General features: G+C 40.3%; 1 protein-coding gene across 1 annotated transcript; it reads left to right on the forward strand.

Moving 5' to 3' along the window:
* The first annotated feature begins 368 nt into the window (after positions 1-368).
* Positions 369-1,172, forward strand: LOC129738364 (uncharacterized). Its single transcript, XM_055729548.1, has one exon. The coding sequence runs from the start codon at positions 369-371 to the stop codon at positions 1,170-1,172; it is 804 nt and encodes a 267-aa protein (XP_055585523.1).
* The last annotated feature ends 9,519 nt before the right edge of the window (positions 1,173-10,691 follow it).

Below are 10,691 nucleotides of genomic sequence, written 5' to 3' on the forward strand. Positions count from 1 at the left end.
GATTAACTAAGTTGGATGAAGCCTACGACAAGTTTTGCGATCTGCGAGTTCGAATAGAGATGATCCTTGAAGACATTGAAGAGGAATCTGAAGACGGCGGCGATAAGAAGAAAGTTCGAAAACGAGAAAACAAAAAAGTGTATAAAGGTTTTGTGACACGGTACTTTTCCTTGAAACAACAGCTGTTGTCAAAGATGGAGTCGATTCCTGCACGACCATCTCAATCCTCTGTCTCCGACACGGTTTTGCCGTGTCACACTAAATATCCGGAACTTCAGCTACCGACCTTTTCCGGGAAACTGTTGGATTAGATCAATTTCCGGGACAACTTCAAGTCGTTGATTCATGATAATTTCCAGCTGAACGATATGGATAAGTTTAACTACCTCCGGACGTCACTGAGAGACGACGCACTTCTCCATATCAATCCAATCCAAGTTTCAGCGACGAATTACAGCCTAGCATGGAGCACTCTTGAATCGAAGTATGAGAATCATAAATTGATAGCTCAGGAGCATATGAAGGCACTTTTTGCCACATCTGCCATGCGAGCAGAAAGTTACGAAGCGTTGAATGCACTGTTGTCGACGTTTAAAATAAACCTTCAACAATTAGAAAAACTAGGCCAGAAGACAAGCAACTGGAGCACATTGTTAGCGTTTATGCTCTCACAAAAATTGGATGCCGAAACATACCGTCTGTGGGAAACCCACCATGCTTCCAAAACCGTCCCCACCTACGAAGCCATGGTTGAGTTTCTAGAAAACCATTGTTCGATCCTGCAGTCAACAGCCAGTCGCAGTGCCGACGATCATCATCGAAACATTAGAGCTCCAATCATTCATAGTACAGTCACATCAGAGGAATCCTGCCCTATCTGCCACAACGGAAGACACAACGCAGAGCAATGCATCAGATTTAGCAGGATGCGGATTATCGACCGGAAGTTTTTGGTGCGCAGATTAGGACTCTGTTTGAATTGTTTAAATTCCGGACATTTTACTGCTGACTGTTCGCAAGGAACCTGTTCTAAGTGTGGACAATATCATCACGATCTTTTGCACCCGTATTCTCCCAACCAAAACAACCCATCCAACATGCAGAACTTCGCTCAAGACCCACGAAGACCTCAACGCGCGGACAGTCAATCAAGAAGGGAACCTTATACATAACAGGCTCAGTCCCGGATGGATAGCAACCAATCTCCACAGAACACCGCACAACCTACACAACAGCCACCTCCCACAAACACACCCACTACTAGCCACCACACTTCTACTCTATTCAGTACACAACAGAACATCCGCAATGCTATTCTATCTACAGCGGTCGTTATGCTAGCTGATAGCAACGGAAACACAGTTTTAGCCCGTGCTTTGTTGGACAATGGGTCCCAAATATCTTTGATTACCGAAGAATTGTCGAAGAAGCTGAATTTTGTCCGTGTTCAAGAAAGTCTTCCCATAAATGGTGTTGGAGGGTCTACAACTGTTTCGAAAGAATCTGTCCTAGCTCGTATTGTTTCCACCAAATCTTCATTTACTACCACCGAGACGAAATTGTTTGTGCTACCACAAATCACGTTAGTTTTGCCCCAAACAAGCATTGACGTTAGTAACTGGAGATTGCCACCTTTGGGCAGTCTGGCAGATCCCACGTTCAACGAGTCCAGCTCAGTCGATCTGGTCATAGGAATCTCCACCTTTTATGAATTGTTGTTAGCGGAGAAGATGAGGATCACTAACGCTGGTCCTATTCTACAAAACACTAAGCTGGGATGGATAGTGGCAGGAGAGCTTCCGGAAACGCCAGTAGCTACTAACAGCGCCATAGCTCCTGCACTTGCTTGCCATGAAGTACTGCCACATTTGAACAAAGTTTGGAAATTGGAGTTCACCAGAACGAAAATAGAAGAGCCAACCAGTGAATATGTTTTCAATCACACTACCACTAAAGTTTTTGACGGAAAATCAGATGCATCATATCCACAAAGATTCTTGTTGAAGCAGTTTCAGAAGGTTTTAACAAAAAACGTGCTTTTCTTTGTGCTTTATCTTGTATCGTTTGCTGTTGACGAGATGTTTGATCACATTTGTTGGAGTCCATTCATCGTCTTAGTGAATATGCTTCTCCAAGAGCTTTGCGAAGTAAAGCTGTTTTGTGATGAATCATGTGAAATTGGACACTGGTTCTGTAGGCTTAAGATCAAATATTGGAGTCTACAAATTGTCGATTCAACGATAGTTCACTTACTGCAAAAACGGGATATAATGCGGGATTCAACAACATCTCGGAAAGGATCAACAACAGATAACATTATAAATCCCGATCCATAATTGTCCAAGAATCCACCAGATCATCGTTAGTATTTTAAGCCGCAACAAATCCCGAATAGCAGTAGGAATGATAAGTATTTTCCGCCCCCATGAGGGGCATCGTTGGCACTGGCGGCACATTTGGTCGTATTTGCCAGGGGGCCAAATATCAAGTTATGTACAACTCTACCTGTTTATTTGCGAAACCTAAAGAAGTTTCTCTCCGCCAGAATTGTATACTGTATCGTTGTTCGTCCAGAGATGTCGACAAACGGAAGACTCCATCATCTATTGCTATGCTCAGTTATCTGTAAATTCCTCATATGGCTCTCAACTCATCAGAAAATAAGTATTTCTCGCCCCCATGAGGGGCACTATTGGCACTGGCAGCGCATCAGCTGCATTTGCCAGGGGGCCAACCACAAAGTTACGTGCTATCCTACTTGTTTTGCTTGCGGAACCTTACGTAGTTTTTTTCTCCGTCAGGGCTCATGCATCGCATTACTACCGAAGATCTTTCTCCACGATGGAGTTTACTACGTACCATCATTCGAACAGCTTAATCACCCATTCGGATCAGGTCAGATCAGGGACCTGTTAAGATCACCATTTCTTCATCAGATAAGTATGCCCCCATTAGGGGCGCAATTGGCTAGGAGCGGCTGTTAGTCGTTAATGCCAGGGGGCGATAAAAAAGTTACGTTTTCCCTAATCACAACAAGCATGGATAAATTGTCGTATTATTCTCTTCAACAGGGCACCGGAAAACCTAGTCAGCACATTCACCATCTGTTTTAAGTCTCAATGAGATTCCCTTTGGTTTGATTTGGACACACCTGGAACATCGTCTCATCGCTCGACTTCTGGAACTTCAGCAAAAGTATCTTCAGCCCCCGCGAGGGGCGCACTCTGGTTTTGACGAAGTTTACAATTCGTTGATGCCTGGGGGCCACAACGCAAGTTAAGTTGCAATCATTGTATATTCAACCCAGAATCAACCGTTTCCGTCTCCAGCAGGATAACATTGGTAATCCAGGACGAGCTTACTTCCGGCATTGCAAAGTGCAAAGGTATCGTAGTTCATCGCAGATGACGGGAGCTTATAGTGTGCAACAGCCTTTCTTAGCACGAGGTGTTGAGTGAACTCAAGGCGGGCGGTATGTTCGCGCCAAACAGCAACTGCACGAGTCAAGCGCAACGAAAGTGCTATCAATTCACCAGCCCATAAGCAGCATCAATAGATGTATTCCATTCGCACGCATCTGCAATGATTACTACCAGGTAGCAGTGCGTGTGTGCAGTAGTATGTGTACCTAGAAGTGTGGGCAAGAGAATGCGCAATTACTGATGTACTTGGTCTGCAATTACTGGCTGCTGTAAGCCACAGGGTAACGAGACAAATCAGAGTAAAGAAATAAAGCACCCGGGTCGGTCACACGTTATACAGTCCACTTTGCTATTGTTTTTCTCTGTACCGTTGAGTGTTGAACGTTTTTGATTAAAGTTTCCCCGTGATCATATCACCAATTAAGTGTAGTGATTTCATTACTGTCCGAACATCAACGTCAGGGAACTCCGCGTTTAATTTCGAACCAGCAAGTTTTCGGGGATTGGCCCTAACACATGCATTGAGAGCAAAACTTGTGCTCTCTCGCATACTGTCAGGATGTAGGTGGTAGGTAAATGCTGTTTTTCGAGTTTTATATGATGATTTTATAATGTTTATGAAACGTTTAACAAAATTTGTTGAGAAATATACGTACAAAAATGTTTTCTGAGGTGCGTCCCAACCTGGCAGTAAAGCATACAAAGATAAGACTGTACCTTCTGCGTATGCCGAGCTGTTAGGTACGTCGCGAACATTGTCTAGGATACCTCCACCGCCGCGGATTATCTGAGTAGAACGCGATCTCTGCGATGTAAGCTGCGGGGATAAGACTTAACCTTCTTCGCAGTCGAACTCGTAGGGGGAAAAGTATTAACGTCGCGAAATACTCGCGGGAAGAGTGACTTCACGTCGTCGGCGGGTGAGTCACTCGAGTCGGTGTAGGATGACGTCTTTGCCGGGAATCATCCGAGTAGTTTCGTAAAGCCCCGGATTTGTGCTGTGACAGGCGCGTGTCCAGGATAAGCTGCTCTCGATTCGGCACACAGAAGGGCAAAGAGGAGAGAGCCTCGAGCCAAACCAAGCGGAGCCAAGATCTCGAGTCGTTAGAGGAGAGGTCATTGGTCTTGAACAGGGGTGGAGCGCACGATAGTCGTGTAAACCAAGCGAGCCTCGAGTTACGTGTAAATGACGGACCTGGAGTCGTCAGAGGAGAGGTCCTTAGTCTTGAATCGTTACAAGAGGCAGGGTATATATGCTGGAGTTTGGACTTGAAACTGAGTAAGCCGATGAGCGCTTAAGCGCGAACTTGATCTCGCATCTCGGGTACAGCCTTCAATGCAGACCCGGATGGGAATCATGACCAGATGCCCCAGGTGGACTTTATGGCGTAGTATCGTAGAGTCTATAGTCGACCAATTGCGTCCATGGACCCAGAGTAGTATATTGGGGGGACGCAATGGCTCGCCGTGCCTTGGAATGCAATCCTTAAAAAGGATTTACCACCTGGGTGATCAACTAATAAAATCGAACAAGAGGCTGACCCAGAAGATCGTAGCGGCGAAGCCTAGCCGCCGAAATCCGCACAGTTAACGAAAACCTTGGCTGATAGCAAGTAAGGACGCTGGCACCAGATCACCAGCAGTGGAGATCTTCTATCTCAGCCCTATGCGTCTAACAATCGGCGCCGGACCCTTAGGTAGAGAAGTAGGTAGGGCATTTCAACATAGTTTTCTTTTAAAAGGGGAATATTGTATTAAAAATTAGTGACCGTTTTACAAAAGGTATTTTTTACCGAAATCATGCTTACGTACATTCCTTGCGATCATATGATCTTCTTTTCACCTGAAAACGACCCACAGTGCGGCTTGAGATACGACACCAAGCACCAGGTAGGTACCTACACATCTTTCAGAAGCATTCAGCCAGAACGAAGTTAGTTTGTTTCGTGAAGCATGGGAGAGAGACAGAGTGTGACTAACAAAAAAAAAGAGATAAAAACTAAGATGAATAATTCATGCCTGCAAGCTTTCGCAATCGGTTGGCATTTATGCGCTCCAGAATTGTATGCAAAAAGCTAGAGACAAAGATGCGGAACACCTAGCACGCAGCAAAGGATAGCAACTCAGTGGGTGGGTTCGGGTTTGGGTGGACCGGTAGAAGCCATTTCACCTCGAGTGTTCCGTGAGTATAGTTAGTTAGTTTGTTAGTTGTACCTGTTCTCTAGATAAGCACTCGGAGGGAGCAGTGCGCTTAATCTCAACTCATCCTTTCTTACCCGGCTCCTACTGAGATGCCATCTACCCTTATCATATTTTCTCTAAAACTTCGCGATTGGGGACGAAAACAGGGTAGAAGTACGACTGGGAGGTAGGAAAAGAGGCAATTTGTGAAAAGAACTCCCACCGTCTGTAAGCAGTAACTAAGGCAACCGCAGATAAACTGACAGAATTGTTTTGTTGCCTTGCTCGTCGAGAAGCGTTCGCATGAAAGCTTACCGCACAGCAAAACAAAAACCAGGAAAGAGGTTAAAAATGAGACAGAAATAATAATAATACCAACCAACAACTCCTTCCATTTCATTCCGTTGTAGCATCAAGAGATGGCTATGTTGATGATGTAAGAGAGAAGATGCAACATTGTTTGTCATCGGTATCATCATCAACATCATCACTCGGATTTTCATCTGTCGAGATTATCGTTGGGCGAACAGCACCTGAAATTTCTGCCCAGCTAGATGCTAGACATACAAAGTTAGAGTTTAAAATTCATAGAGTATTTGTGACATTTCGCAAAAGTTTTTGTTCACGGTTTTCTTCTGTCAGTAGCATGGCAATACACGTTTCTAAGCAATTTCTTTAAAATTTTAGTAATTTGCATCTCTGCAATCCGGCTTATCCGACGGATAAATTCGGGCCAAATCTTCAATTTGCAAAAGGGGCTCATTTTTGCATCATTTAATGCTCGTTACCAGAACCAGCAAAACAAACCTGTTTATTATGGGGTATTCTCGTTTTTTTTCCTCGCCACAAAAAGACTGCATGGCTACCGGGCCCCCTTTTGAAAGAATTTAAAGCAGAAAAGCATACTTACCTAGACACTTACCGCTTTTTGGCAGAGTACATATTGGTCTCTTGATATGGGTTTATCTTTTCTGTATTTTATTTTTGAAGTAGGAAAACGCAAAAGCTCGCTTCCTTGCTTGTAAGGCTGCTGGCTATGTTAAAATGACGGCTTTTCCCGCGCTTCCGATCCGGATACACCCTGCCATGCACCCTGAGCAATCGACAAAGAAGCTGTCCTGACTTAACTAAACCCCCGTTAGGCCTTTTTAGCTCCCGTTTACCTCTCTGAAAACCAAATTGGGAAATTTTCTTGCGCACCTGCTGCTGTCAAAATGGAGTTTTTTTTCCTTCTTCCCTCCACTGCTGAGAAAGTACACAAAGGTAAACCAACCTTTTCCCGCATCGGCGATGATTGTTTTGTCTGGTCCAAATTGTCCTATTCCGCATTTATTGAGATGTGGAAAGTTTTTCTAGTGGCATTCCGGTTTTGCGGAAACCAGAAATAGGATGTGCTTACTGCAAGACTTAGGTAGGTGCCAGCAGCAGTTGGCGACAGCTCAGTTGTTGTTTTTTTTTTCTTCACTCTATTTGCTGTAGCTAGTGGTGTGAGTTGTTTTTTTCCGTCTGGTTGGTCGAATTTGAGGGAACAGTCAGTTAGCATTTAATTTTACTAGTCGGTTCCTGTTTTGGAAAGTGTTGTTTTGCTATGGGAAATGACTGTTTTGAAAACTACATATATTTTTCCATGATGCAAAGCTTTCGTTGCACATTCAGCGATTGGGGTTTAAACATTTTGCCCATAAGGACATCACACAGTTTTTGGATCACAAAAAAAACAACAATGACAAAAATGGCAAAAATGACAAAAATGGCAAAAATGACAAAAATGACAAAAATGAAAAAAATGACAAAAATTACAAAAATGACAAAAATGACAAAAATGACAAAAATGACAAAAATGACAAAAATGACAAAAATGATAAAAATGACAAAAATGACAAAAATGACAAAAATGACAAAAATGACAAAAATGACAAAAATGACAAAAATGACAAAAATGACAAAAATGACAAAAATGACAAAAATGACAAAAATGACAAAAATGACAAAAATGACAAAAATGACAAAAATGACAAAAATGACAAACATGACAAAAATGACAAAAATGACAAAAATGACAAAAATGACAAAAATGACAAAAATGACAAAAATGACAAAAATGACAAAAATGACAAAAATGACAAAAATGACAAAAATGACCAAAATGACAAAAATGACAAAAATGACAAAAATGACAAAAATGACAAAAATGACAAAAATGACAAACATGACAAAAATGATAAAAATGACAAAAATGACAAAAATGATAAAAATAACAAAAATGACAAAAATAACATAAATGACAAAAATGACAAAAATGACAAAAATGACAAAAATGACAAAAATGACAAAAAATGACAAAAATGACAAAAATGACAAAAATGACAAAAATGACAAAAATGACAAAAATGACAAAAATTACAAAAATGACAAAAATGACAAAAATGACAAAAATGACAAAAATGACAAAAATGACAAAAAATGACAAAAAATGACAAAAATGACAAAAATGACAAAAATGACAAAAATGACAAAAATGACAAAAATGACAAAAATGACAAAAATGACAAAAATGACAAAAATGACAAAAATGACAAAAATGACAAAAATGACAAAAATGACAAAAATGACAAAAATGACAAAAATGACAAAAATGACAAAAATGACAAAAATGACAAAAATGACAAAAATGACAAAAATGACAGAAATTACAGAAATGACCAAAAATTTGAAATATGAGAAAAATTAGAAAAAAGACATAATGTTATAAATAATTATTTCATTACTCCTATCTATCTTCAAAATTTTATTATCTTAAGATGTCCCTTTTAAAAGGATATCACTTTTCACCGATAAAGCTAATATATTCAATAGCTAACATTCATTACGGTGATTAATCTCTTCATAATATATTTTAAATTGTATTATTTTTTTTTTTAATTTAATCTCAAATTTATTTGAGCTTTTTCAACTTTTGACATTTTTTTCTTAGATTTATCGATCGAACATTGGATAAGGTTTTTAGAAACCTTACTCTTCTTTTTTATGATGTTGAAAAACACATTTCCGAAGCCCACAATTTCGCACGCTTTCTTCCCGGGTGGTGCAAGGAATGAATGCTGAAAAATTGAAATATAAATTTGTAATTCTACTTCGAATTTTACACAAATTATTCAAATTCCTCTCCCCCTTCGAAGAAACAACTCAAATTACAAATTTGTATTTGAAAGACTATATATTAAACTTGAAAATTTGAAATCACCATTTGGAATTAGAATGCAGGACCTCAAGTCCTCAGAAGCAAATATTTCTGATCGTGATTAGTTTCCGGGATTCTTAATTCCTCATTTATTGTTCAACTACGTTTAACCAATTTTTTTTAAATTTCTGGTTAGTTACGTTCAGCTGAAACTAGTTTATTCATTTTCAAAAAGTCCTAATGTAATCCCACTTGGCAAAGAGGAGCTAAACAGCAAAATGCCAGAATTAGTTATTAAATGAAATAAAAGTCCCTTAGCTCAAGCATACTACTTAACATAGCGGCAAGCAAGAAAAATGTTTTAAAAATTGCATTAAATTGTGTCACTGTAACATTATTTCGATTTTTCTTTGGCTTTCGTTATGAGTTCGAACGAGTAACAGAAAATTTCTTTCAGTTAATCTATCTTACCTTACTTTCTTAACAGTTTTGTGAATATTCAGTTCAGGTGATTCAGTTGGTGTTTTTCATTCATATTGAATATATTATTTTTTTCCGAAATCCCAATTTGAAAACAAACAAACGATAACTGAAAACATAAGAATGATGAACTTAAATCTTAAGTTCAACTTAAATCTGTCTGTTATCTGAAATCTGCAATATGTAATCTGAAATCTGAAAAAAATGATATTTGAAATTTTAGTTGTAAACTCATGAACATCGATGATCAGTGCCCAAAAAGCTATGTATATTTTAAAGCCAAACCTTTCCAGTTTTGAATTGATAAATCAACTCGCCACACCATAAGCCACCTTAAAACCCACTTTCGATTCGACAACAGATGGCGTTTGAAAATAGAAGTTTCTATTCTTTCGAAATATCCTCCAAGCTTTAGATAGCTGAAGACACGAAAGGGAAGGAAAAATATCAGGAATTTCATAGCCCCAGGAACAGCGTCAAATCATCATCGAGTAAACCCACCAGAAGAGCCTAGCAGGAAAGCAACAAACTAATGCGCCCATAACTCAAAATGACTCACCATTTATTTTGGTGAGCTGCTGCTGGCCCGCGGGTGTGCGCGATTTGCGATTGGTCCTCCTGTTTAGCTTGGACGGTTGAATTTACCCCAAAGGACCAACCACGAAAGCACGACGACGACGACGACGACGATTCCAACTACTTTACGGTTTGGCGGTATATCCTTGATAAGATGAAGGTTTATCGTCGAGTAGCTCCTTTCCTTCTCCGGTGATGACTTGCCGGATGGTTGAGCTTTTCACTTTCCATCAACTAACTGGAAACAGAAGTAACGGCAGCATATTTGGCATGGAGTGTGAATGCGTTGCTTCGTCGGTATTAAAAACAAAAACAAAACGAAAATGGTCGACAAAAGTACCGAGAGAGAAAATAGTTTTTCACTGGTTTGTTGGAAGTTTTTGGACCCCACCCCCCGGAAGATGTGGGGAGGTTTTAATTGATGAGAGCATGCAAATTTTCCGCCGTTCTCGGTTCAGTTTGACTGCCTGACTGTGCTAGTGATTGGGAGGGAAAACACTTCTCGCGTCAACTGATGACAACTGTTGAGGTTATCCGCACTGGACGACGCACTAATTGCCACTTAATTTGATGGCACAGAATGTTCCAAGGTTGGCAGTTTCCGCTTTTTCTGATAATGTGGGAAATTCCGAGGAATTCGTTGATTTCAAGAATGATTATACCTTTGACTGACATCGCTGGTTGATTGCTTGGGCGAATAGTTGGTCTTGAACTTCTTGAGAGTTTTTAGAGAAAACTGAAGTTGGGTTTCAAGGTGTTGACGAATTTTTAATTGGGTTGTCATGTGCTGTTGTTTCATCGAAAGCTGCTTAGTATGTAAAGTATACTGATACTCACCCTCAGGATCAAAA

The sequence above is a fragment of the Uranotaenia lowii genome, chromosome 1, assembly GCF_029784155.1.
Source record: "Uranotaenia lowii strain MFRU-FL chromosome 1, ASM2978415v1, whole genome shotgun sequence".
NCBI classification, from domain to species: Eukaryota; Metazoa; Arthropoda; class Insecta; order Diptera; family Culicidae; genus Uranotaenia; species Uranotaenia lowii.